The following is a 27,050-nucleotide window of genomic DNA, read 5'->3' as shown; positions in this document are numbered from 1 at the left end:
CTCACTAATTTAAATAGTCAGTCTTGGAGAAGAGTGGACTTGAGTTTAGGGGCCTTTCTCAGGCCTGAAGGACTGTTTGGAAGCAGGTTCTAAAATACCCACGCACCCTGACCGGACCCCTCAGACCTAGCCCGACACCTCTCTCCAGTGGAAGCCACTTGTTAAGATGTCAGTTCAACACGCGTCTTGAATTTTCAAGAAAAGACATTTTAAAACAATGTTTTGAGAAATAGACAAGGATGACAGTAAGCTACTCTTCTTTTAGAATGCTCTTTATTTCGAAAGATACTGGACACATATAAGGCATGTTCACAAGTATTTCACTGAGGTTATATATAAAACACACTCTTGCTCTAGAGCTGTGTCTGCTGCTACAAAGTGGTCCCTAACCTGCAGCTCTCGGTCATTCTGAACACAAAGACACTGCTTCAAGGACCTGCACAAAGCACCTGCTTCAAAACGGAGTTTTCACAGAACAAGTCACTAAGACATCAAAACTCACAATGAACAAAAGCAGAGGAGGGGACAAGAGAGCTCACAAATTTAAGTTTCCAGTGGCACAAAGAACACATTGTTTGATCTTTCTTTTGGTGAGAAGTGGAACGTGTCCACAGTTCAAGTTTCTGTATTCACCACTGTCGGTAAGACACTAAGTGATAGCTAAGTGTTTTAAACAGTTTCTAGAGTAGTTACAGTTTGTGCTCAGGTCACAGTACAACGGTGCATGCATTACTGTATACAAGTGTCAAATGCACGATTACAACAGGGACACCTCAGGACAGTCGACGACACGGGCTTCTCTTCTGGTGGTGGGAAGAGGTAGGGGGACGGCGGTGACTGCTTCCCCCAGTGACCGGCGAGGGCCTGGCCCTGGACTAGCCTCCCAAACGCTTGCCGAGGAACTCAGAGGACAAATCTGCTCAGGATGACAGTCAAGCCTCTTTTAGAACAAACAGGTTCTAAATGCGGGCTTGGCGTAATGACTACAGAGCCACAAATTCAGGGGGAAAGGTCTTTGTGGAGAATCACAAAAAGGGTTTTTGAACGGACGTTTAAAAATCGGATGACACTTGTACAAGCTGAAAAAGAAGCACTCTATTTTGGGGGAAAATAAAATGAAATATCAAAAGCACGTGGTGTTTCATCATCTGAACGTTACAAATTATGAAAATGTGGTTTGCTTAGGTCCACTTTTTAAATGCAGAATCTTTAAGGAAAAATGTAGGCTAATTTTCAGGAATACTAAATCTTATAAAAAAGTTTATATAAAGTCTGTACTAGCCCTCGGGGGGGGGGGGGGGGGGGAGTGACCAGAACAGGTTCTTCAAACACAAAAGGGGACCATGGGGCACCGGGACAGGTTAAGAGTATTTACACTTCACACGCTGCTCGGAGGCGCGCCCGAAAACACTTTTTAAAAGGCGCCTCCCCTCTCCAGAGAGCCCCTGGGCAGCAGCCCCGGGGGTGTAAGAAAGGCGGTGTACACCATTCGATTAGCCACCGTTTGGCTATTATCGAAGGGTTTAACCAGCGTGAGGAAATGACTTCCTATCAACTACGTTAAAAATTGGCGTTTTTGGCCCTGGCGCACAGTGGGAGAGCCTCCTCGGGTGTCTGCTTTTCAGTTATCCTTCCCGTTTGACACACCAGTAAATTACGCTGCAGGAGGGCCTGCGGCTGCTAGGGCAGCAGCAGGGAGGTTCTAGGGCCTTTCCAGAAGGTGCAGGCTACGCTTCTGACAGGCGGTCGCGGCCGCGGCAGGCCGGGCAGGCACTCTGCCCTGTCAGCCACTGCCTAAAGCACTGCAAAGAGGAAAAGAGGTCAGTCGGCGCTCTTGGGGCAGCTCCGCCGGGCGCCCCAACTCGAGGTCCAGTAGGGCCCAGAGCCCCCGGGTATTCGGGGACCCCAGGCCTGCTCAGGCCAGGAGTGTGGACGGAGCCCGGGAGCCCGTAACCCCGCCTCGGAAGCGGATCCGCGAACGCTCCAGGCCTCTGGGCTCGCTCCAGTCTCGCTCTTCGGCTTCTGCTGCCCTGACTCCCAGAGGTGGCGTTTTCTCAGCCCCTGACCTGACGATTCCTAACCCAGCCCCTCTCCCCTGCCCGGTTCTGCTCTCTGGTTCCTGCGGGACTCGCCTGGAGCCTTTCCGCCCGTCCCGTCCCCAAGCTGCTGCTGGATGTCCTGCTGCTGCCCGAGACACGCTCGAAGGAGCGAGGCCACGTCAGCGGCTCTGCACCCGGTCGGCAGGATGCCTTCTAGTGAGCGGGCCGTAAGCGTCCCTTGGCCAGGGATTACTGCACTCCGGGCAGAGACCTGACCTGCTGTAACCAGCAGCAGGAGGGTGGGACAACACAGCTAGACGCACATCTGGGAAAGGTGAGGGCTCAGAATCCTCCAGGCGAAGACACAGTGGACCCAGAAAGGGTTATTTTCAATCCTCTAAAGTCTTAAACCTAAGTAATTTACTGCACTAAGCTGACAAGCTGACAAACTGGTGCACTGTTTATCTACATGTGTAAGAAATCACTTTTAAGGAACTAACATGGCTTTTCATTTTGGCACCAGTATAATGCATGGAGCCAACTGTTCTTCTCTACCCATGAAGTCATGGAGAGAAAGACATTGCAGAGACCAGCCCAGAGCCCAGGAACCCTCCCCTCCTTTCCCACAGCAATCAGGCTTTGGCAACAGAGATGGTGAACATGCACACAGAGAGGGTTACAAAGAAAATGGAATGGAAACACAAGAAGTGGCAATGCGGAGGAAAAACGAACATTTTTATTTTCAAACCACTTCAACTTACAAAGCATGAAATAAGGATGGTCAAAGAGAATCCTTACCCCTTTGTGAAACTTGTGCCCGCATTTCAGCACACGCGTGTTCTTTGACTTCAGTACCTTTTGGCATATTTCACAGGAATTTGCAACTGATGCCTGTGGAAAAAAACATTATCTGAATAAGGAACTAGATTTTCAATTTACTACATGAGCTCTTCCTAGAAATGGTCATCAGACATTTTTGCTACTAAGATAGCAAATTCTCAATTACAGTTGAGGAAGCAACTTATTTTATAAGTAGCATTTTTTTAAGAAAAAAATAAATAAAAGCATACTTTTAAAGTTTTTCATTTTCTCAGAGAAAATGTGTTAATGCTCTTAACATATTATCCACGTCAAATACTATAAATGCCTGTTTATCACACACCATATAGAATGTACTATTCAAACTTAATGTTAAAGTTAATCATTAACTGAAAGAATATTGAATTCCCATCCTGGGAAGTCCTGCTACATTCTCTCCTAGAGCAGCAAGAATCCCCTGAGTACATGGGCAGTGCCCAGCGAAGGAGGACAGATCATGTTGCCAGGCCCTTGATATTGATGGTATGAACCTTTTCTAGTGAAATTGAAACTTAGCGTAGTATTATGTGTTGCCTAAGAGTTACCTCCTGAAAGCCTCCTTATTGCCCAAATGTGGCTTTTCTCTAAGCCAATCCCAGCATATAAATGCACTACCTTCCTTCTGGTGTAGGACATGACTCCCAGGAATAAGCCTCCCTGGCACCAAGGGATTATTACCAAGCACCGACCAGCAATGAATTTGGAAAAAGACCTTGACCGAAAGGGAGCAATATTAAATACAAATGAGTTTTTATGGCTAAGAGACTTCAAAATGAGTCCGGAGCTTATCCCAGAAGTTATGCATTTCTCAGCAGGATCTCACTGACTGCCACAGTAAACTACCTCATACAGCAGGGCCCCTGAGAGCTCTAGAGGTATCTAGACACTATAGGCAGGGCAGACAATCCCAGGAATTCAGCACCCTGTCAATTCACTTTGGAATATATGTTCCCCAATGTAACAGAGGTAGGCTCTTCTATAAATTTCCCTACCCATGGCTCTTCTTCTGGCTCAAGTCGATGAGCTGGGACTCTGCAACCTGGTTCCTTGGCATCCACTGCTGAGAATGCTAGGAGGCCTGCAACTCTTGTCATTTCTGATACCATCACTGGACAAAACCAGGACTCAACCCAGAGCCCTGGGCTCCAGGTACCAGGGGACTGCCCCTCTTTCACCCTCCTGCACAGTCTCCTGCATGTGAGGGTCAACGTGGTATGCATGAGGGAATTACAGGTAGTGGAATGAGTCAAAGACCTGGGCCTGCACTCCAGCTGCGTTTTCAGCTGAGCTGCTGCTGGCGACAGGAACCATCTGTATCTCCTTTATATGTTAAAATAAAATAAAACAACCACCTGCCTCGTCAACTGAGATCACAGGTATAAGAGAATTGTATAAAAAGTTCAATGTAAATGTATGAAATTCTTATTGTCTGAAGGGAAAACAACTTAGGCCGGTATAACAATTCAAAGGCCCATTCCAATCAGTGTTCCAGGCCCCTGACGGGGGACAGAGAAGGGAAGCAATCAGCCTCCTCGGCCAGTGCTTGGCCCTGGTGTGTCTAACGCAGGACATGATCCAGACAACAGCCTGGGCAGGCAGACACAATTCCTTTTCCTTGTGAGGAAACAGGCCCAGAAACATTCAGGAGCATGTCCACGTCCAAGGTGTCAAGTAATGGACTCAAGTCTGATTCCACACCCAGGTTACATAGAAGAAAACATTAACGCATCCTATTTGCTTTCACAACTCTTCAAAATACCATACTTAATACGTAAAAAAATAAAATTAGAGTATCTAGCCATCTGCCACAAGACAAGGGCAGGCACAGAGGCCAGCAGCCAAGCACAAGGCAGAGAGTGACGGTCAAGGCCTTGTCCGGTCACTAACTGGGCACATTCGAGTTCATCTAAACTGGCTCCTACTTTTAGCCTCAAATGATAAGGCCTAGAAGTGAAAAGAAAGGGGCTAAAGATTCACAGATTAAAAACGTCTTTTCTTTCTGGTTCGTCAGTAAAAGACAAAACAAAACCAATCGCAGTTTCACGTCAACACTCACAGAGCCATCCTCTTCCATTTTCTGCCCCTTGGTTTTGCGTGATGTTCTAGCAGCCACAGAGGGTTGGCCCTGGGGGGACCCAGACTCGGAGCTGGGCTCAGACGTCCACTTGTCGTTCCCTGGATTTGGCTGCAGATGCAAGGGGGAGCGGGAGGGGTGGCAGAGCTCAGTTAGCTGAAGGCTTGATCACTATCTTCAGTAAACTGTTTAACGTTTGGGTCAAAGCAATTTTTAAAAAGCATTTCACATATTTTACAAACAAACAGGGACGAAGGAGAACATTTTATTATATCGGGATGAAAAACTGACCTTTCTCTTATTCTGTTCATCTAGAATGTGCTCTGTTACTTTCTGGACAATTTCATCAACACTCAATCCTGAAAGGGAGTTCTTGTTCTTGCTTCGCACTTTTTTAATAAAACCAGCAAGCTCGGTGCTGCAAGGGAAAGCGGGTGACAAATGACAACAGAGAGTCAGACTTTCTTACTGCTGGGAAATAGTCCAAGCCAACAGTAACCCAACTAAAGAAAAAATAAAACAAATACACACAAACAAAAGCAATTGGTAGATGGCACAATAGCAATTGTATGTAAAAAAAGCAGAACTATTTTAAAGCACAGTCATTTTTCCAAGTTTGTTTCTAAATATTATTTATTATTTATCTGTCCATCTCTTTTTTAAGTATGGGGGGCCAGGAAATGAACCTGGGACCTTGCATGTGGGAAGCTGGAGCTCAACCACTGAGCCACATGGGCTCCCCTGAGTTGTTTTTTTTCATTGGTTTGCTTGTTGTTTGTTTGTTTTCAGGAGGCATAGGGGACCGAACCCAGGACCTCCCATGTGGGAAGCAGGCACCCAACCGCTCAAGCCACATCTGCTCCCTATTTATTTATTTGTCTTTCTTTTTCTAAATATTTATTTTAATAGAATTTCAGCCTAACAGCGTATCTGCTAGATACATTTCAGATATCCATTCACCTTTAGAAAACTGACTTCTCACAGACTAGAAGTATCACAGACAGCCTTGCACAAATTCACTGAATCATCAGACACCACTGAATCCAACCTAAAATAAAATCTGTCTATCCCACAGGACACTAATTTTCTGACTTCGTCCCTTGAAAAATCTCACCAACAAGGTTCTAAAAGTTTGAAATGTTTTACAATTAACATACGATGGGAGATAGAGTAAACAGGAACTTGATATTTGCACCAAATATCTTAACCTGGAGAAAAGTGGGACGCATTTCTATTTTGTTGTTTAAACTCTGCCAAATTTAGTCAGGATTTCAAAAAACTGTAAGGTGCTTCTGGTAATTACAACTTGAATATTTTCTACAATTGGAATGACAATTGCTATTGAGAGGAGTTGCAATTTTCCTCAGATGTAGGCAGGGCTAACTGCCCTGTGCAGACAAAAATCTACTTATCTCCAAAGGGCATGGCTCCACCTAGAGGTGTAAAACATGAATTCTGGCCAATCATATTTTAAGGGCCACTTTGTTTCAAAGGTACCCTTTTCAAAGCCTGAAATGAACACTGTACCAGAGACAACAGCAGCCTGGGACATGCGACAGTCCTGGGAGTGGATTCTGCTCTCCCGAGCCCTATCTGGGGAGAGAGGCCCCCCACCTTGCCTTCCTTTTTGTGCCCCTTCCCTTGACCAAGCTGGAGAGCAGAGGTCAGTGGTGGAAGTTAAAGGAAGATCTACAGCTTCTCACCCAGGCTGTCACAGGATCCCCTTAGAGACGTCTGTACACCTACTTCGCTACAAAATCACATCTGGTCTCTGCAACCTCACACCTCTGACCACAGGTATCGCCCAACAAGGGGGTCTGAGTCGCTGCTGCCTTCCTTGCTATATGTCATGTATTTTCCAAAATGACAGGAAACTACTGCGAGGCTGCTCATTTGCGGATTCCACAGTCAGTGTGCTGCACAGTGTTGATGACTGCATCAGAATCTCAGCAAACGGCCTTGTTTCTGATGAGTGTTAATTAACCAGTACTCGATTGAAAAAATCTATTCACTGCAGCCCCTACATGCCCCGATCTCAGGAGCCACCTCTGTGCAGTGAAGCATCCAGCCGCATCCCGGACCTTCCACGTTCCTACCTGCTGTAGCACGGGAGGGCCATCGACAGGTGCTCGATAATACTGTTGAACGGCTTCCTGGCACCCTGGCCAGAACGAGCTGCGCGTCCCAGAGGAGCAGGGGGCTTCTGTTCAGGCACGAGGCTCTGTTCTGACTGAGGGGCCAGGCTGGGACCCTCCCCAGACTTGGGCAGCTGGGCAACTGCAGGCCGATTGGAGGGTGGTGCTGGCAAGGGCTCAGACGGAGCCACCACTGGGCAATTGCTGGCAGCGACCAGACCTGAATCCTTCTGAGCCGAGCAGCCGCTGGCAGCCACCGGACCTGAATCCTTCTGAGCCGGGCAGTCGCTGGCAGCCACCGGACCTGAATCCTTCTGAGCTGGGCAGTCGCTGGCAGCCACCACACCTGAATCCTTCTGAGCCGGGCAGTTGCTGGCAGCCACCACACCTGAATCCTTCGGAGCCGGGCAGTCACTGGCAGTCACCGGACCTGAATCCTTCGGAGCCGGGCAGTCGCTGGCAGCCACCGGACCTGAATCCTTCTGAGCCGGGCAGTCGCTGGCAGCCACCACACCTGAATCCTTCGGAGCCGGGCAGTCGCTGGCAGCCACCGGACCTGAATCCTTCTGAGCCGGGCAGTCGCTGGCAGCCACCACACATGAATCCTTCGGAGCCGGGCAGTCGCTGGCAGCCACCACACCTGAATCCTTCTGAGCTGGGGAGTCACTTGCAGCGACTGGACCTGAATCCTTCTGAGTCGGGTAGTTGCTGGCAGCCACCGGACCTGAATCCTCCTGAGCTGGGGCTTTCTCTCCACTTCCACCACTTGTAGAAATCACCAGACCTCGACCACGGTGGCCTGAGGACTTGAGAAGGAAGTGACAGCGACACTGTGAAGAAAGCAGCACGGTGAGTGAGCATCAGAGAGGGCGGCCCTCTCTCCTGGAGCAGACAAAGGCTTACCACTAAGCACCATCATGGTAAAACCTGGATGCTCAACTGCACTGTCTTAAAAAAATTACTATTTACATCATATAATCTGTTACTTGTTAGAATGAGGGTAGGATTCTGATTTCTAAATAACTCTATAGAAATGCTTTATTTTCTATGTAAAATTTGAAAAACTGCCACCTACTCACCTGCTTCTCTTCAGCCATAACCTCATCACACTTCTCTCTTCCCAGCTAAACTCTGTGACTGACAAATCAAAAGTATCTGTCCCTACCCTCCCCCAAACCTGTGTTTGCAGAGCCAGCCGCCTCCATCCCCAAGCCTCTGACCCTACAGCCCTCCACTCGGCCCACCAGCCCCTCCCCGGCGCCCTCGCAGCGCTCCTCTGCCATTCTCAGCCTCTGCCCCTGCCTGAGGCCTTCCCTCACGGCCCTGCTGCTACGTGTCATGTTTTCCTCAGACCCAAATCTGAAACCTAAACGTCCTGCTGGGCAAGTCCATTTGGGTGACTCCGAGGCACCGTAAATTCCAGGTGCTCAAAGCCAGCCTGGCCGCCATCTCCTCAAACCAGGTCCTCCCCCAACGTCCCCCTCGCCCGCCGCCTGGTCCTCCTGGACGCCTCACACGCACTGCGCCCCAACCCAGGGGCAGCGCTGTTCTTCCAACTGCACCCCAAGCGCCTCGGATCTGCCCCCCACCCCCACCCAGGCCAGGCCGAGGGCGGCGAGCCTGTGACGGAGGACCAGAAGGCGCTCGCGCTCGCGCCCACCGGCTCTCCACGCCGCAGCGCTGCGGTTCCCCCTCATACAAATCTGGTGTCGTTCCCCTCCTTAAACCTAAACTGCCTTCCAGGTGCCTGAGGAAGAGTCCAAGCAGCTGGGAGAATGAGGCTCCTTGGTTCTGGCCCCGAGTACCCCACAATCTTCCTCACTACTGCCCTCTGCACACTGAGCGTCTTCTAGACCCACAAAGGGTGTGTTCTCTAGACCCAAAAAAAGCAAGTAGAAGCTGGGACAGGCTTACCACATTATACGCAGGGAACGAAAGCTTGGCAATCTGCACTCCAGAAAGTTCCTTGAGCCGAGAACCATTCTTAATTGCCCTAATTTGTTCTTCAAACTGAGACTGTAGGTAGAAGGGAGAACGTGTTAAGCTTTTCAAATAAATTCCCAGGGAAAACCACAATTTTTTTCAATGAATACTTTTTTTTCTTATCGTACATTAAAAATGGCCCAAAACTGTCCGGCAATTGGAGGTGCAAAGTATTAAAAAATTATTTCCCTTAAGGAAGGAAATTAAGAATAAGGCTTCATTAATCAGAAAATTCTACAGCCTTATCAAATATAATTTCCCAGAGTTTAACATAGTTATTTGACAAGAAAATATCATTAGTTTCAGAAAACTCTTCTTAATAATTTTAACAAAAAAGACATACTGCTATTAAGTTTTGAAAAACAATTACAACATGACACTAGCCTCCTGGCAATTTTAACTATCGTATACATTTTGAGAGAATTATAAAGTATTTTATACTTTACCTTTGCATTCTCAATTTCTATCCTAACATTATCAAGAAATGCTTCCCACGAACGTATGTTAGACTCCACTTTAGAACATACTGCAGAATTGCTGAAGAAGTGGAAAAAACATGAAACAGTTTAATGTCCACTTTAGAAATTTTTAAAAAATTCAAAGCAGTCAAGTACAAATGAAAACAAACATTTAAATGTGAGAGAAATAGGCATTTAAAGTGATCATAAAAGAAAAACTATTTTTAAAGAATTCTCTATCTTTCAAACTCACCACTGGAAACACTTTAGGAAATTTTAATTATTGGTATGACCAAAAATCCAAAACTGACAGGAAGAGAGCAAATACTCTCTGTATTTTAATTTCTTTCCCTAAATTTGAAAATCTGACCATTGTATATTTGACAGCTTCATGATAAACATTATGGCTGACTTTGCATTTAAAAAAAAAAAAAAGGCCCCCTAAAACATTCTAATAAAATCCAAATCCCCGTTTAATTGTAAAAATAAAGAATGGGACCTGATAGAATAAATTACGACCTCAGCAACTCATGAATTTGGTCTCTTCCAAGTGACAGACAAGCTTTCATCTACTAACTAAGAAGTTCAATAACAATATTAAGCTGTGATTGTGTCAGTTCTCACTAGATGTCTTAAAGAAAAACCAGAACACTCCTACTACCCCCTGTTCCTTTTGCGATCCTTTGGTGGGATGAGGCAGGCTTAGCACAGCACTCCCAGGAAAGAAGCTACATGGACTATCTAAGGCATGATGGAAGGAAACAACACTAGACAGTGCGCTCCGAGCTACTTGTGCTTCCCAGATAGCCACAATGCACCTTCTATGGTGAAGGTCGCCAGAGGAATTTGTACTTCACGTGGGCACAGTCTTAGCTGTACTAGTCTTGTAATCTAAATTAGCATACTAATTTCGCTTTAATCTGACAGGTTTTCTTAGGTGAAAAATTACATCTTGAAGAAGTAATGAACTGTACACTAAAACAGATTTTCAATGAAGCACACACCACCATGGGTTTGAAATCTGACTCAAAAAGTACTAGACAAGATGAAAACTGGGATCAGAAGTAAAAAAACTGTGTGTGTGTAGGTAGAAGTTTGAATTAACTTGGCCGTTAAAGTGTAAAAATGGATAGAGTTTATAACACATTGTAGTGAGCAGTACTAACACAGCTGGTTCGTAAATGGGATCGTGGCTGTAAAGGGTAGTCTAGGCATGTAAATGTCAATTGAAAGAAAGCTAGAGAATAATCTAGGGACTGAAGAACAGAGAACCCTGAGGTGGATGAGAATTGGGGTTAACAGTACAAATGCAAGAATGTCCTTCCGTGAACACAGGTATGTCACTGTTGCAAGGTGGTGGGAATATAGAGAAGCATGAGAAAAATACAACTAATGTAATCAATGGACTATAGTTCACAGCAAAACTGTAATATTCTTTCCTCATTGCCAAAGATGTACTGTGTTAGTAACAGGGGGGTATGGAAAAAATAGAGCAAATGTACACTATAGACCATAGTTAGTGGTAATAGTCTGATGATATTATCTCATATTTTGTAGCAAATGTTCCACAACGGTGTGGTAAGTTGAAGGGTTGCTGTACGGGAATTCTACACGTGTGCATGATTGCTCACAACTTCTATAATAAAAATATATTAAAAAACAACAACAAAAAAAACCTGGGTGTGGAACATGAAAAAAGGACCAGATGAAGAGTAAATCCCACGTGCAAAAATCCATGTAGAAACCTTGCTAAATGAGAGACTCAAGAACATCCTCCAGGATGCCCAGCTAGACCTTGGTCTACAACAAAACAAAACTAACAAAAACAGGTAAAGATTAGGGAAAGTTGAAAAACAACACAGACATCTGTGAATATCCTTATAATGATTTTTCTATATTCTGCCATTAGAACTGTCAGTTAATACGTATTATAGAAAACAATTCAAAATGTTGAAAACCCTTAAAAATGTGATCTTCATCCAAGAAATGTATTGTATGTTAATGACTAATCTGTGCATAAATATTGGCCATGAGGATGCTCTCTGCAGTGTAGTTTATATTCACCAAAATCTGTAACCACACTAGCAGCCCTCCCCATAAGTGGTGGTAGATAAATCACGGCATCTCTGTAGGCTGGAACACTGGCTACCTTTTAAAATTTGGTTGTAGAAATGTATTACTAGTGTGAAAGGAAGTTCCTTACATACTATTTGGTGAAAAAAATATGAATTCTCATTTTTTCAAATACTTCATGAATTTATTAAAAAATATTAATGAGTTATGCCTATTTAGAATTATGGGTGATTTTTATCATTTTTGTTTTTCGGCCTATTTTATCTTTTCTGCAACTGAGCCTGAGTCAGTTGTGTAGTAAATATAAAACGGTCCTGTCTGATAAAGATGCTTCCTCTCTTCTACCTCTGGTTTAAGAAATGACACATGGGGTCCCCCGTACCTGTTGACTCGCCTCAGATGCTTGAGATAGGCTTCAGCTCTGGATTCCATGCTCTGCAGCCTACACAGTTCCATCTCCTTCCAGTTCTCAAGCACGGACACCTGCCATTAGATGAGAGAGCATCTTACTATTTTAAAAACGAAAAATTGAAATTATTTTAAAGGTTGAAACTGAAATATTCTTAACCTGTTTCAGGTTTCTTCCTACATAACTTAAATCCAGATGACTTAAACCTGAAGGACAGAATCACCAGAACTTGGTTCGGTTGTAATTTCACCCAGGGGAACATTCACGAGCACTTTGGGATTTGCAAACAGACACCCCACGTGGCTCTGTGCTGCAGTCAGGCACAGAGTGGGGTGCCTCATGCTGGCCCTTGAAGAAGGGGGGGTCAGGGCCACGAAAAACGCTGAGGCTGGACCTGATGGCATTTCAAGCCCCAGGGTAGATCTCCCCAGCTGCCATCCAAAGCCTTGGGGGCGTGTTTTAAAACCTTGCCCACAAGCCACTTCTCCAAAACCCAGGGCAGGGCAGGAGAAAGCCTGGCCTTTAGCCCAGGTGTCCATACCTGTGACAGGACCCACCAGGGAAACTTGCCAGCCAAAGGGGGGGCCGCCAAGCTCAGGGACGCAGTTGCAGGCGTGTGCCCCCCCCCAAAAGATGGGCACTTTGGCTTCCTTTCTTTACAAGCAGTGACAATCTTTAATTCTTAGTGTGACAGCCTCATGTGTGCAGATTACATAAACCAAGAGTTTTCTTATTTTCCAAAAATAATCAGAAACACACACCAATTAAGTAACATTTACTTCTCATTTAGTATACCACAGACAACCCTAATTCAGGGATGAGATGAAATATAGCCAGGCAGCATTATCTTGATTTTTCTTTCAGTAGTTTCTCAAATAGTATATACTTTTTTTTGGGGGGGGGGGGGGCGGTAAGAGTCTTAATAAGGGGACTAATAAGGAACAAGTTCAGTATGTGAGAATTTATCCATTGCCACCTAATGCTCACTTTTCTTTATACACGCATTTCTCTTTTTGTATGTTAATGATGAATAGAAAGTTAGAGAACTATGATTGGGCTGCTATCCTCTTTTCTCATGATTTTCATCACTTGTACATACTCTTTGGGGGTATATTCTTAATAAGGGAATGGTTTTCAAGTTCCTTTTCAGGTATTAGCAAATGTACTTGATGATTAGCTACCTGATGGTGCATCGCTTGGTTAAACACGATGCACCACACTAACGAAAGAAGCTGTCGATGTGGGAGGAGTGGGAGTGTGGGGAGTGGGGTATAGGAACCTCTTATATTTTTTAATGTAACATTTTGTGTGATCTATGTAACTTAAAAAAAAAAAGATAATAAAAAATGAAAAAAAACAAACAAACCATGATGTAGTCATTCAAAGTGTAAAACATGGAAATGACTGTAAGTTAAAATGCTAAATTAGGAAAGCAGGTTAGAAATCTGATGTGCACTGTGTGTTCGTCTATGTACCAACATAAGCATAAGGATAAAAATAAAAGAGGGAGAGACAGGAACAAGAGGGGCAGCTTGAGGGAGGCAGGATTATGGGCGACAGGAGAGCTCTCCCCCCAGCCACCTGGCAGTGTCGCTCCGCCTCCTGTAAAGACCCGGAAGCTAACTAACGGCGCCCACTCTCCCTGCCAGTCCCCGAGCCCAGGGAGCCCCACACGCTGGGGACTCACCTCTGCCACCATAGCTCTCTCAAGGATCTCGTCGTACTCCACTGCCACGGCTCGCTCAAGGCTCTCCTGGAACTGCGCTCTCTCTTCCTTCAGAATCTCTTCTGTTTCTGAGTCCTCATCTATAAACGCATTACTGCAAATATTAAGGGGAAAAAATCTTGAGACAAATTTAACCCATGAACATTCCAAAGGCTTAGCCATTTCCAGGTTAGCCCTGAAATCTGGCCACAAGAAGACCTACCTAGTGTCTTCTGGAAAAGCTCCTGCCTGACGTCTTACTACATAAGAACACAAAGGCTCACGGGTGCTCTTTGTGCTTTAACCATCCACGGAAGGGAAGCAATTAAAAGTTGAGTATTCGGTAGGACTGGTGAGAAGGGGTGAGGACGTTCCAGCGAGAAGAGCCACATGGAGAGGGCCGGCCCGAGCGGGCAGAGGTGCCTGCCCCGCGTCCCAGCCGCGCCCAGCCCCAGCCACCTCACCAGCTGAGCGCAGTTCCAAGAGGTACCGCTGGCAAGACCAGCCTAAGAACTGCCCGGACCATGAGGCAGGATCGTGAGCAAATAAAGCGGCTACTGATTTAAGCCCGGGGCTGGGTTGTTTGTCACACACATTGGATGACAATACAATGAGGCTAAGGACTCCCAGGCCAGGCCACTGTTTGGGGTGAGGTGGGGGGCAGGAGTGGCTAATGGAGTACCTCAAATCAAACTCGGCTGACCTGACAATTATGCCCAGGATGTGTACCAAATCCTTCATACCGCCAAGTCCAGAATTTAATGTTTCAGGATGAAAGGTATTAAAAACAAAAAACAAAAGACCTGACTTCATGCTGGAGAGAAGCTTAGGCCTAGACTAACTGCTTTATTTGACAGAAAAGGAAATTGAGGGTCAAAGGCATTTTTCAGTAATTCCAGACTAAAATAAGTCATTTTTAAATTGATGTTCAGTCCCATCCTATCCCACTTTCATACAGTTTATCTTAAAACAGGTTTAGAAAAAAAATTTAGGTGAGATGATCCCCCAGGAGATGATTTTTAAAATGAGATAAAAAATGTGAAAGCAGTGTCAGTAACACCATCAATGGATTCTTACCTTGACTGATATAGCCTGAAAATGAATATCAGAAATGTTGAAATAACCAAAAAACCCCAATTTTTTTCTTAAAAACAGTACAAATCATTGCCTCTCAATTGTTACTTACAATTCAGCATGTAGAAGCTTAATAATTTTCTTCTTCAGCACTATCAGTCTTTCTTGGATCTCTCTCTTCTCCTGTAGCCATTTCCTAATTTCTTTTTCCAGGTCTTGGAGGAACCAATCTAATTCTGTCTTTGAGATCTAAAAACATTTTAGAAAGCACTTAAATGAATAGCGAGCTTTACTATTAAAGGAAAAAAAAAAGCTTGAGAAGAGAATTGAACCAGACTTCTAGAACAAATTCTTTCTTTCTTAAATGGACTAATATCTCTTCCACCTCTCTGAACAGAAGACAATCAAGTCTAAATGGAGATGGACCATGAGTTCCTCACATCTGTAATTCTACTTCCTACTGGCTCGATCTGACCAATTAGCCTTACTCCAGCAGGCAGTGACACGTAAGCGACGATCCACCTCAGCTAATGAATTCAAGACTTGCCCATGACTTTCCGGTTCTACCGTGCCTGGGCTCCCTGTGTGATGCTCTCGCTCCTCTGGGAGTGAGACCAAGACGAGGATGACAATAGCCGAGTTGTAGTAATGACCATGGCAGCCAAGACCTACTGAGGACTGGCTCCTTCCAGGCAGTTTTAAGTACTCTAAGTATTTTACACATATTGATTTAATTCTCACAGTAAACCCTCAAAATGGAGACTAACATTGCACAAGTTTTTCCAGCTAGGGAACTAAAGCACAGAGAAGTTGAATAACTTGCCCTAGATCTGAACCAGTGTAGCCTCCAGCCTGCACTTGAACCCGGTCTGCTCCAGTGCTCTCACTCTGAACCACTAATGCTATACGGCCTCTCAAGAGAAACGCGAATTTAACTTGGAGCTCGGTCACCACGAAATCAAGTTTTAGTTAACCAAGGAGATCAAAGTGCAGATAAATGAAAAAGCTGACTTACAGCCCTTGTAACTTTCCTATAATGCAACCTACAGAGGTTCTAAAACCCTGCAAAAAGCCACTGTCACTTTAATGTCATAGAGGAATTAGAGATAGGCACTACTGAGAAAGGATCTTTTGTTCAGCCAACAACAGAGAAGCTCAGCTGACCTGGGCTTGTGCAAGCACAGTTACACTTGCACTCTCCTAGTGCTGCAGGCAATTAAAGGGAGGTTTCAGGTAGGATTACCTTGCTTTCTTCTAAGTTCCTTTGCAACATTTCCTCCAGATCCTGGGCATCTTTTAAGCCCTTGCGTTTTGTCTTCATGTACTTATCACATGCTTTCTTAAACAGCTCTCCTATCGCTCTGTAATCCTTCTGAATCTGTAAAATGCCCCCCTGTGAAAGTAAATGACAAAATTATCCATAAAAATTATTTGAAATGCCTATTTCTGATCTTGTTCTGAACGGTCACTTAAAATCAACAAATAAGAATAAAAAGCCGGTGAAAATTTACAAGAGAAATGTCATGACAAATAAAGAATTTAAAATCCCTAAACACTGTTTAGCAAAGTCAGGTTTTTTTTTTAAGTCAGTCACTCATTTTACTGGAATCCATAATGAAACTTTTCAGTCTCTACTATAATCAGATCTGAATGTCTGTTTTAGAAGGATTCGTATTAGATAAACAGATTGATTTGAACATTAGTCTAAACAATTAGCATCAAGAACTATTTATTAGGTTTAAAAAGCTGCGTATAATGCATATTTTAGCCATGAGCAGAATGATTAACTATGGTCCTACTTTTAAGTGTTTCAAATGAATCGCTGCCAATTACCTCAAGAAGACAAGCTAAAATAATACCCATGAATTTGTTTTCAGTTATGTAACTATCTTTTGGGCTTGTTTACAAAACAAACAAACCAGCAACCACACTTTTGTAAGAGGACTGTAAAGTGAAATGCTGGCAAACAATGAACATCATTTATGTACGTAAATCTGAAAGTCTTTCACACTTTTAAGCTATCAGCAATAGCAAGCTTGTATCTGCAAGGGCGCCTGGCCCATGGAGGGGCAGGTGACCACACAACATCCAGTTACAGTGCTTGAAGGCCAGGCACTGGAAATCTCTCCCTGTGGCACAAACCTGGTTATTCTTTATCAGTTTGTTTGGTTCAAAATAAACCTAGTGCACAGCCAGGCTCCAAAACAGCCCTAGCTTCCCGCCTCTTGACACTCATACCCCTGCAAGTCTTCTCCTACACTCTTTCAGGGTTCATGGCTTAGACTGGGTGACCAAGAGAGAACAATGGAAGTGATGGAGTGTGGTTGGGTAAACTAGATCCTAAGAGGTATGGCCACTTCTGCTCTGGATTGCTCAGTCCAGGAAAGCCGGGCTTCGTGAGGCCCCTCAGGCGGCCCTGCAAGGAGGGCCACAAGGCAACAGCAGCACCGGCTAGGCTGCCATGTGCATAAGCCTTCCAGCAAGTGCACTCTCGAGCCCAGCTACAACTACAGACTGTGGTCCCGGCCAACTTCTTAATCTAAACTGCAGCCTCTGTAGTGATCTCCAGAACGACCCAGCTAAAGCACCCCTGAATTCCTGACTTAGCGCTGTGAGATAATTTTACTATTGTTATAAGCCACTGTGCGTTGAAGTAAATTGTTATGCAGCAATAGATAACTAATACACCCCGTTCATGGGTGTAATGGGACTGAGTTAAATTAAAAGCTTTCAGGAGAATCAGTCTCTTTCTGGTCATTAGTCGTCCCATCCAAATACATGGACAGGAATATCCACCTAGTTAATTTACATTCATCAATCTCAACCTTTATGTCTATTAGTAGTATCCTCAAGTTTTCTTTACATAGATATAAATATTTTATCTTTTTTTTTTTTTTGCTATTGAAAATGGAATCTCTTCTTCTAATATACTTCTTAGCAAGTTGTTGTCTATAAGTGGAGAGTCTATTTATTTTACATTCAACGACATTTTGAACTGTCTTACATTCTGGTACAGGTTTGCAGATGATCGTTTTGGATCAGATAAAATTAGGTAAGGTACCTAATCTTAGCCTCTGTAAAGGATACTTATACCTCTTCTTTCTGATCTTATTTCTTTCTCTTATGTAATTTCATCTGCTAGTGTCTCCAGAATAATAATACATAATAATGGTGCTGTTTCACCTTTAAACAAGATGATAGCTTTTGGCTTAGGAAACGAAAGAAATCAGCATGCTGAGAAATATTCATCTATTCCCATATTATGAAGTTTTAATCCAGAAAGGACACTGTTTTATCCAATGGCTTTTCAGCAATTATGGATTTGATCAAATAACTTTTCTTTTAGGTATATTAATTTGGTAAATTATATTGATTTTCAAATTGAACTAGTCTTAAAATGGGAAATATTGTTAAAATACCTTTCTTTATTATTTAGATGATTAAGCTATTACTTACAATGAACACATGTTCATTATACCAGTTAAAGCAGTAAAATTATATTCTGAAATATATAAGCTAAAAAAATTTATCTTTTCCTCTGCTCCCATCCCCAAATTCCAATAATAAAAACAGAACAAAATTTTCTCGTGTATTCTGAAGTTTATTCCACAATAACTTTGTATGGTATTAGCTGGCTCGAAGATAGTTCTGGTTCTTCACCCCCATTTTGTTAAATTAATGAAGATAAAGGCTTTACACAGTTTGTTTCACTGTTGACTTACCTGTTCTGCCTCAAAAGGACTGAACGGCTCAGTATTGACTCCTTGGTGCGAGACATTCCAATCCACCTACAGGGCAAAACAACAGTTAAAAAAAAAAAACGCACACTTAAGGTCAATTTACAACTGATAAACTGCTCTAGTAAAAGATACCCACCGTTTATTAGCACATTAACACACGCGACAGTGTTGTTTTTGGCAGATTTGGATAAACCTTAATCCTTTCTATTAGGTGTTATTTGGAATCAGTACAGTTGAAAAGGATCTTGGTTCATTACTCTTCAACCTATTTTTCCAAAGCCCCTAGATAACAGAGGCTTAATGAAGAGGGGGAATCCATTTAGGGTTTTATGAACTCGGGGTCTAGAAAGGCAACCCCAGAGGAACCCCCGTTCATTCTCAGCTTGTCTCATCCCCATCCTCCCGTTTCTCTGTCTGGTAATCTCCTCTGAGTCCCTCCTTGCCCTGGTTTGTCAGGAGAAGCTGAGTAAGTACAGGCCAGATGCTTCCTTTTTCCCTCTTAGAAGCCGGCTGCCCGGGCAGAGGCCCGCTTCCCCTCCTCCCCGGCAGGGTACGTCCTCCGGGAAGGCCCCCCGGGTTCCCTAAGCGTGAGGGAAAGCCTGCGTGGCGCGGGCTCACCATCGGGACACACATCTGCCACGGGGGCCACGGCCCCCCTCTGTGGCTGCCTTTACTATTAAGGGGATGCTGGCTCCATCTGCTGGCTCCTGCAGCTTATTTCACAACTGCTGCAGAATTGGGGTGCGGAATTATCTCTGCACCCAGTCTTCCTGGTAAGACCACCTTCATGCCCACGTGGGTCCGTATTTTCAGCACGCTTTCAGGCCAAAGCTCGAGCAGCCATCATAAAGCTACCCGTTTGCTGAGGATTTCAGCAAATCCAACAGCAAAGGAAGAGGAACAGGAAATCTAACTTCCGTGTTGAGAAGACCTCTTCCGAGGGAAGGCTCACCTGCACGGCAACCTCCTGCGTACACGGCTCGCTCCTCGCTGCCCTGGCCCTCTCTGCGTCGGCTTCCTGCTCTGCGGGGTTTCCACAGCCGCCGGCTTCCCCGCTGGGCTCCTCGAGCGCTGTGCCGGCCTCGTCCGCGCTGCAGTGGGACTCGGGGGCGACCTGCTCACCGGAGGCCTCCTCGGCATTCCCCCGAGGGCCCTCGCAGCACGCAGCCGCAGCACCTTCACCCGGTCTGTTGGCGACGAAAGCCGGCACCACTGGCACTGCCGCTCGCAGCTGGTACTCGGGGCACAGGGCGGCCACAGGCGTGTAGATGCTGGCGAACTGCGGCACGCTTGGCAACAGCCCTATGTACGCTGGTGGGGTCTGGGTGATGTCGAACCCCTGGAAAGGAAGATACGCGCAGTATCCCGTGACCAAGTGGGATGGAGCCCAGAAGGCTGTTTTCACTTCCTTGAAAGCGGGAAAATTAACAGCAACTGGCTTGGGCTTCACCTCCTCAGAGCTTGGTCTGGGGGCAGGAGAGACTTGCTCGTGGTCTGCATCCTCAGAGACTGCATCAGCAGAACCAGAGGCGACCACTTCGGGGGTGCCTGCAGCGGCGGCGGCGCTGTCCTCCGGCACCTGCGCGGGCTCCGCCTCTGCAGGAGCTGGCTCGGGGGCATCTGCAGGTTCTGCCTGGGCAATCGCGTCCTCGGAGGCTGGTGCTGAAGGTAAATCAGACTCGAGTTCGGGCAGTGTATCTGGTGTAAACTCCCTGGCAGCTGGATCCAGGGGTAGTTTAAGTCGTAAGTACAGCTCCAACTCTACCGCCTTGGACATTTCTTCTACTTTCGCCTTCATGCCTTTCTTCCTTCTCTTCTTCTTGAGTCGCGACGCAACCTTCTTCAGCGCAATGCAGTTGTCAATCACCACAAAACGAGGACATCCCAGGAGAAAAGGTTTCAGACCTCCAGCCTTTTCTAGTATCTGTCGCGTTTCTTCTGGGAAAAACTCATATTCTTCTGAGAAGATCCTGTTACCCATGTCCAAGGGACCATGTTCCTCCAAAAACTGAGAGAAGTAGCTTAGAAAAAATTTACATGTACGTGGGTTATTATACGAAAGTAATTTGTATGGAAAGAGTTTATACTCCCAAAGCAAAATATTATTTTACTTGTCACTGATCTTAATCTTTCCCCAACAAACACACTGCATTCGTATTAAAAAATCTGAGTAAGGTTAGCCACAGTCAATGACACTACAAATAAAACTTTGGCTAACCCCTCAGAATATAAGCCTTTCTAATTTTTTAAGGAAAAAGGCAAAAGGAAATTAAAATATTATTTTGTAAATTTCAACTATATAACTATGTAATCTCTAACAAGCAAAAACTTTATTTGCAAAAAAGATAAATTTAAGTAACTTGAATATCACATGAGAAGATGAAACCAATCTCAAAAGATCCTATGTGAATTGGCAGACAATAAATCTATTAAAAATTCTCCTGTTTAGGAATATACGATGATTCAGAAGTACCAAAATTAATCATTTCTGATGAATAAACCAATACAGGTCAAGAGCTAGATCTTGACTAGATTTCTTCATTCCAGATCTGGGTCTCTTTTCTTTTCCACTCCCATGTCAGGCTCAAAAACGCTGCAAGAGCAGTATAACTAGCAAAGAAGACAGACCCGGCATCGCTAAGAAAGCTTCCTCTAGGGCAAAAATCTCCCAAGGGACTTTCTAAGTAAATTAATAGTAGTAAGAAGAGCAACTTATTTAGAAGGGAGCAAGCAGAAAAATATGTGTTTGCAAGGAATGCCCACTTTCTATGCAGATGCTGCTGCAAGTAAATGCAGATGACAATTAGGAAAGGAAGCAGACACACCAAATGCCTTGGTTATTAGCAAGGTTACTCTGAATACTTAACATTAACCAGTTTCTTTTAATGGGGTTTATCACGAATGCTTTTCACTAAGAAAGGATAAGCTCAGCCACTGATGCGAACATGACGCTCCCCTGCATGTTTTGCAAGCTCACAGGTTAAATATAAATATGTCAATGTGGTTAGGTTCTCATCAAACATCATTTTTAAAGAGATCGCTGAGAGCAGTAGGGGTAAAAAGAAACAAACCACTGAAGTGTCAGGAACAGAAATCCTTGTTGAGGATTTGGGCTGATGTAGAAGGTCTTTCTAGTCAGTCTAAAGTTGCTACTAAGCAGCAGCAGAACAATCCATGAATGGAGTATGTGCATTTATTGCTTTAAAGGATCAAATATTTGTTAGACTGTGTAGATTTGCTCTCCAAAAGGAATGCTAAAAAGAATCATCGAAAAACAAAGCTTTTCTCCCTGGTCTAAGATAACTGAAGGACAGGGGCCACATGAAAGAAAAGGCCTCACATGATGTCAGCAATGGGACAGTCAAAGGAGGATTAGTGAAAAATGAGGTACAGATGCACGTGGAGATCACGTGGAGATAAGAAAAGTTGTGGTCCTGAAGGCTATTTCAGGACATGAAAACCATGCCATGCACTTTCAGGTGAAAAGGGCAAATGACAAAACTGAAAATAAAGCTGGAAGAAATGCTTTCACACATACACAGTTCAAAAGTCTGAAAGGACACACCTCAGAAGTTAACGCTGGGAAAAGCAGTGTCCTCCAGCGGATGAACAAGGAGCAGTGAGTGGCAGGGCTCACCTCTCTTCCAAAAGCAGCAAGTGGACAGGCAGAAACTGTCAGAATCTACTGTTCTGGGGTTCTGGAAACCAAGCATCCAGGACAGAGCGGGACGGGGAGACAGAAATTGCGGCAAAACTGCGCGCAGATGGCTCTCGAGGCAGGGGCCAGCACCCATCTCCCACCCTTGAGGCAAGTAGCCGTGGTACGTTGTGGGACAGAGAGGGGCGTGGAGGTCTCCTCCCAGGGAAAAGGGGGGGCACGGCTGAGTGTGGCTTCTGAAGGGTGACTTTGGATTGCTGAGCCCAGCTCTGAATCGTGTGGTTCTACCGGGCCCAGAAACGGATTCTTGCGGCCATTGTTTCAGCACCGCCCCGTGGAGGTTGGAAAAAATACACTTGCTCCTAGGGCTGAGGGAATGGGTTGCTGAAGAGCGCCATCTGCTGGGCAGGCCAGGAAAGTAACCCTTTGGGAAGGCTAAAGGAGAGGAGGCGGTTCAGGCATTTTTCCTGTCTCTCTCCCCAGGGACCTTTGGAACTGCTCTGTGCCCCATTCATGGGTCTCTGACCATGTTTTGATCTCTTACACAGACAATTCCAAAAATTTAGAATAAGTTGAACTAAGAGCCAAAGAAGAGCCTTAACAAAAGCTAATTAACAATAAACCTTAGGCAAGAGAGAGAAACTGACCATCAGAGGAAACTCATCAAGATAATCAGATGTTGATAAAAAACTACAAGCCATACTAAAATACTCAGAAACAGGAAGATATGGCCCAGTCAAAGGAACAAATTGAAAGTTGGAGGAGATATAGAATTTGGACTCAATTCAAGGAGATGAAGGAAACATATAACTAAAGAGATAAAGGATATTAAAAAGACACCAGGGGAAGCAGATGTGGCTCAAGCAATTGAGCTCCTACCTACCACATGGGAGATCCCAGGTTCTCTTCCCAGTGCTGCCTAAAGAAGATGAGTAACACAGCAAGATGACGCAACAGATTGGTGCAGTGATTTGACACAAGAGACACAAGGAAAACATGAGAGATACAACAAAGCAGGGAGCAAGGGTGGCTTAAGTAATTAGGTACCTCACTTCCACTCTGGAGGTCCCAGATTTAGTTGCTGGTGCCTCCTAAAAAGACAACCGGCACACAATACACAGACACAGCAAAAGGCAAACAAGAAGGGAGACTGGGGGGAGAAATAAATAAATAAAATAAAATCTAAAAAAGGAGAAAAATAGACACTGGATAAGCATAAAGAATTTGAAAACATGTAAAGAAAACAGAACTTATTGGCATGAAAGACACAATAGATGAGATTTAAAATGTTAGAGGGAAGCGGGTATAGCTCAGTGGTTGAGAGCCTGCTTCCCAGGTACGAGGTCCTGGTTCAATCCCAAGTACCCCTTAAAAAAAAAATTAGAGGCATACAACAGCAGAGTTGAACAGGCAGAAGAAAGGGTCAGCGACCTAGAAAGCAGGGCATTTGAAATTGAACAGACAGAAGGACAGATAGAGAAAAGAATGGAAAAAATAGAGCAAAGTCTTGGGGAACTGAATGACAGCACAAAGTGCACATACACATCACCTGGAAGGTGAAGAGAAGGGAAAAGGGGTGAAAAGCATATCTGAGGAAATAGCAGCCTAAAATGTCCTCACCTAATGAAAGACAAAAATTTCCATGTCCAAGAAACACAATGTATTCCAACCAGAATAAATCCAAATAGACCTACTCCAAGACACCTACTACTCAGAATGTCAAACGCCAGAGATAAAAGAGAGGATCCTGAAAGCAGCAAGAGAAAAGCAATTCATCACATACAAGGGAGGCTCAATAAGACTAAGTGCTGACCTCTTAAAAGAAACCATGGAAAACAGAAGGCAGCAGTGTGATATATTTAAGATATTGAAAGAAAAAAACTGCCAGGCAAGAATTCTTTATCCAGCAAAACTGTCCTTCAAAAATGGGGGAGACTTTAACTATTCACAGATAAACAGAAAGAGAGAGAGTTCATTAACAGGAAACCTGCTCTACAAGAAACACCAGAGATGTTCTACAGGCTGAAAGGAAGAGACAGGAGAGAGAGGTTTGGAGGAGAGTATAGAAGTGAAGATTATCAGTAAGAGAAAGTAGAAGTGTAAGAAGAAAGACAAAACTAAGATATGACATATAAGAGCCAAAGGATAAGATGGTTGAAGTACTGCCTTTATAGTAATAACACTGAATGTTAATGGATTAAACTTCTCAATCAAAAGATACAGATTAACGGAATAGATAAAAAAATATGAGCCATCTACATGCTATCTGCAAGAGACTCACCTTTGACCAAGGATTCAGATAGGCTGAAAGTGAAAGGTTAGAAAATGAGATTCCACACAAACAGTAACCAAAAGATAGCTGGGGTTGCTTTACTAATATCAGACAAAATAGATTTTAAATGCAAAAGTGTTATAAGAGATGAAGAACACTATATATTAATAAAAGGAGCAATCCACCAAAAAAAGTAACTTTTATAAATATTCATGCACCCAACCAGGGTACCCAAAAATACAGAAGGCAAAACTGAAAGGAAAAATAGACATCTCTACAGTAATAGTTGGAGACTTCAATACACCACTCTCATCAATGGATAGAACAGGGAAGCAGACTTGGCTCAGTGGTTAGGGCGTCCATCTACCACATAGGAGGTTCGCGGTTCAAACCCCGGGCCTCCTTGACCAGTGTGGAGCTGGCCCTTGCACAGTACTGATGCGTGCAAGGAGTGCCATGCCACGCAGGGGTGTCCCCCGTGTAGGGGAGCCCCATGTGCAAGGAGTGCACCCCATAAGGAGAGCCGCCCAGTGCGAAAATCTGCCCACATGGAGAGCTGACACATGATGCAACAAAAAGAAACACAGATTCCCGTGCTGCTGACAACAGAAGCAGACAAAGAAGTCACAGCAAACAGACACAGAGAACAGACAACCGGGGCAGGGGTGGGGGTGAAGGGGAGAGAAATAAATAAATAAATAATAAATCTTTAAAAAAAAAATGTTTAGAACATCTAAAGAGATGATCGATAAGGAAAGAGAACTTGAGCAATATGATACATGAATTAGACCTAACAGACAAATACAGAACATTGCACCCCAAAATAGCAAGATATACATTCTTCACAAATGTACATGGATCATTCTCTAGGAAAGTCTATGTGTTGAGCCACAAAACGTCAAATAAATTAAAGACTGAAATTATACAAAGCACTTTCTCTGATCATAATGCAATGAAACTGGAAATCAATAACAGATGAACTGGAAAATTCACAAATATATGGATAAACACTCAAATAATCAGTGGTTCAAAGAAGAAAGTGCAAGAGAATTCAGTAATATCTTGAAGCAAATGAGAACAAAATGCAACATATCAAAACCTATGGGATGCAGCGAAGGCAGTGCTGAGAGGGAAATTTATAGCCCTAAACATCTACATTAAAAAGGAAGAGGGAAGCAGACTTGGCCCAGTGGTTAGGGCATCCGCCTACCACATGGGAGGTTCGTGGTTCAAACCCCGGGCTTCCCTGACCCATGTGGAGCTGGCCCATGCGCAGTGCTGATGTGCACAAGGAGTGTCGTGCCACGCAGGGGTGTGCCCCACGTAGGGGAACCCCATGCGCAAGGAGTGTGCCCCATACGAAGAGCTGCCCAGCACGAAGAAAGTGCAGCCTGCCCAGGAATGGTGCCACACACACAGAGAGCTGACACAACAAGATGACGCAACAAAGAGAAACACAGATTCCCGGTGCCACTGATAAGGATAGAAGCAGTCACAGAAGAACACACAGCGAATGACACAGAGAGCAGACAATGGGGAGGAGGGAAGAGGAAATAAATAAATAAATAAATAAAATCTTTTTTTTTTTAAAAAAAAAAAAGGAAGAAACAGATAAAATTGAAGATATAACTGCACACCTGGAGGAATTAGAAAAACAAAAACAAAAACAGTAAATGAATCCCAAAACAAGGGAAGGAAAGAAATTATTAGAACGATTGAAGAAGAGAAAAAAAAAAAGAGAGAATCAACAAAATCAAAAGTTGGTTCTTCGAGAACAACAATAAAATTGACAAACCCTTAGCTATACTAACAAAGAAAAGAGAAGATGCAAAAAAAATCAGAAACAAAAAGAGGAACATTATGACTGACCCCACAGAAATAAAAAACATCATAAGAAGATACCATAAACCACTGTATGCCAAAAAATTAAACAACTAAAATGAAATGGACAAATTGCTAGAAACACAAGAACAACCAAAGCGGACTCTAAAAGAAACAGAAGACCTCAACAAACCAATCATAAGTAAAGAGAATGAATCAGTCATCAAAAACCTGCCACCAAGGAAAACCACATAATCATCTTGATTGTTGCAGAAAAGGTAACTGACAAAATTCAACATCCTTTCTTGATAAAAATACTTCAAAAGATAGGAATAGAAGGAAACTTCATCAACATGGTAAAGGCATATATGAAAAAAAACCCACTGCTAACATCATACTCAATGATGAAAGACTGAAAGCTTTCCCTCTAAGACCTGGAACAAGACAAGGATGCCACCGTCACCACTCTTATTCAACATGGCACTGGAGGTTCTAGCCATAGCAATTAGGCAAGAAAAAGAAATAAAAGGCATCCAAATTGGAAAGGAAGAAGTAAAACTTTCACTATTTGCATGACATTATCCTATATTTAGAAAATCCCAAAAAATCAACAACAAAACTACTAGAGCTAGTTTTGAACTAGAAACAAGTTCAGCAAAGTGTGAGGATATAAGGTCAACATTCAAAGCTCAGTAGTGTTTCTATACACTAGTAATGAGCAATCTGAGGAGGAAATCAAGAAAAAAATTTC

At 44.0% G+C, this 27,050-nt stretch overlaps 1 protein-coding gene across 6 annotated transcripts in view; it reads right to left on the bottom strand.

Annotated features, from left to right (window-relative positions):
- Positions 1–256: 256 nt before the first annotated feature.
- Positions 257–27,050, bottom strand: part of TTC3 (tetratricopeptide repeat domain 3) — a 102,164-nt gene continuing 75,370 nt past the window's right edge. For 3 of the 6 annotated variants that reach the window (XM_071214968.1, XM_058296225.2, XM_071214969.1), the window contains 12 exons: positions 19,501–20,569; positions 18,531–18,596; positions 16,052–16,201; positions 14,921–15,057; positions 13,717–13,849; positions 12,003–12,103; positions 9,536–9,626; positions 9,021–9,122; positions 7,068–7,936; positions 5,263–5,389; positions 4,954–5,082; positions 2,457–2,930 (listed from right to left, as the gene is read on the bottom strand). In XM_071214968.1, coding sequence (XP_071071069.1) covers positions 2,535–2,930; positions 4,954–5,082; positions 5,263–5,389; positions 7,068–7,936; positions 9,021–9,122; positions 9,536–9,626; positions 12,003–12,103; positions 13,717–13,849; positions 14,921–15,057; positions 16,052–16,201; positions 18,531–18,596; positions 19,501–20,569 — 3,370 coding nt within the window. In that variant the 3' untranslated portion in view covers positions 2,457–2,534. Of the gene's footprint in view, positions 1,803–2,454; positions 2,931–4,953; positions 5,083–5,262; positions 5,390–7,067; positions 7,937–9,020; positions 9,123–9,535; positions 9,627–12,002; positions 12,104–13,716; positions 13,850–14,920; positions 15,058–16,051; positions 16,202–18,530; positions 18,597–19,500; positions 20,570–27,050 lie in introns of those variants that run through there. The other 3 variants (XR_011648720.1, XM_058296223.1, XM_058296222.2) reach the window with 3 other exon arrangements.

The sequence above is a fragment of the Dasypus novemcinctus genome, chromosome 4 (assembly GCF_030445035.2).
Source record: "Dasypus novemcinctus isolate mDasNov1 chromosome 4, mDasNov1.1.hap2, whole genome shotgun sequence".
Taxonomy (NCBI): domain Eukaryota; kingdom Metazoa; phylum Chordata; class Mammalia; order Cingulata; family Dasypodidae; genus Dasypus; species Dasypus novemcinctus.
Note: the sequence above shows the minus strand (reverse complement) of the source record. Positions and strands in the feature narration are given on the sequence as shown.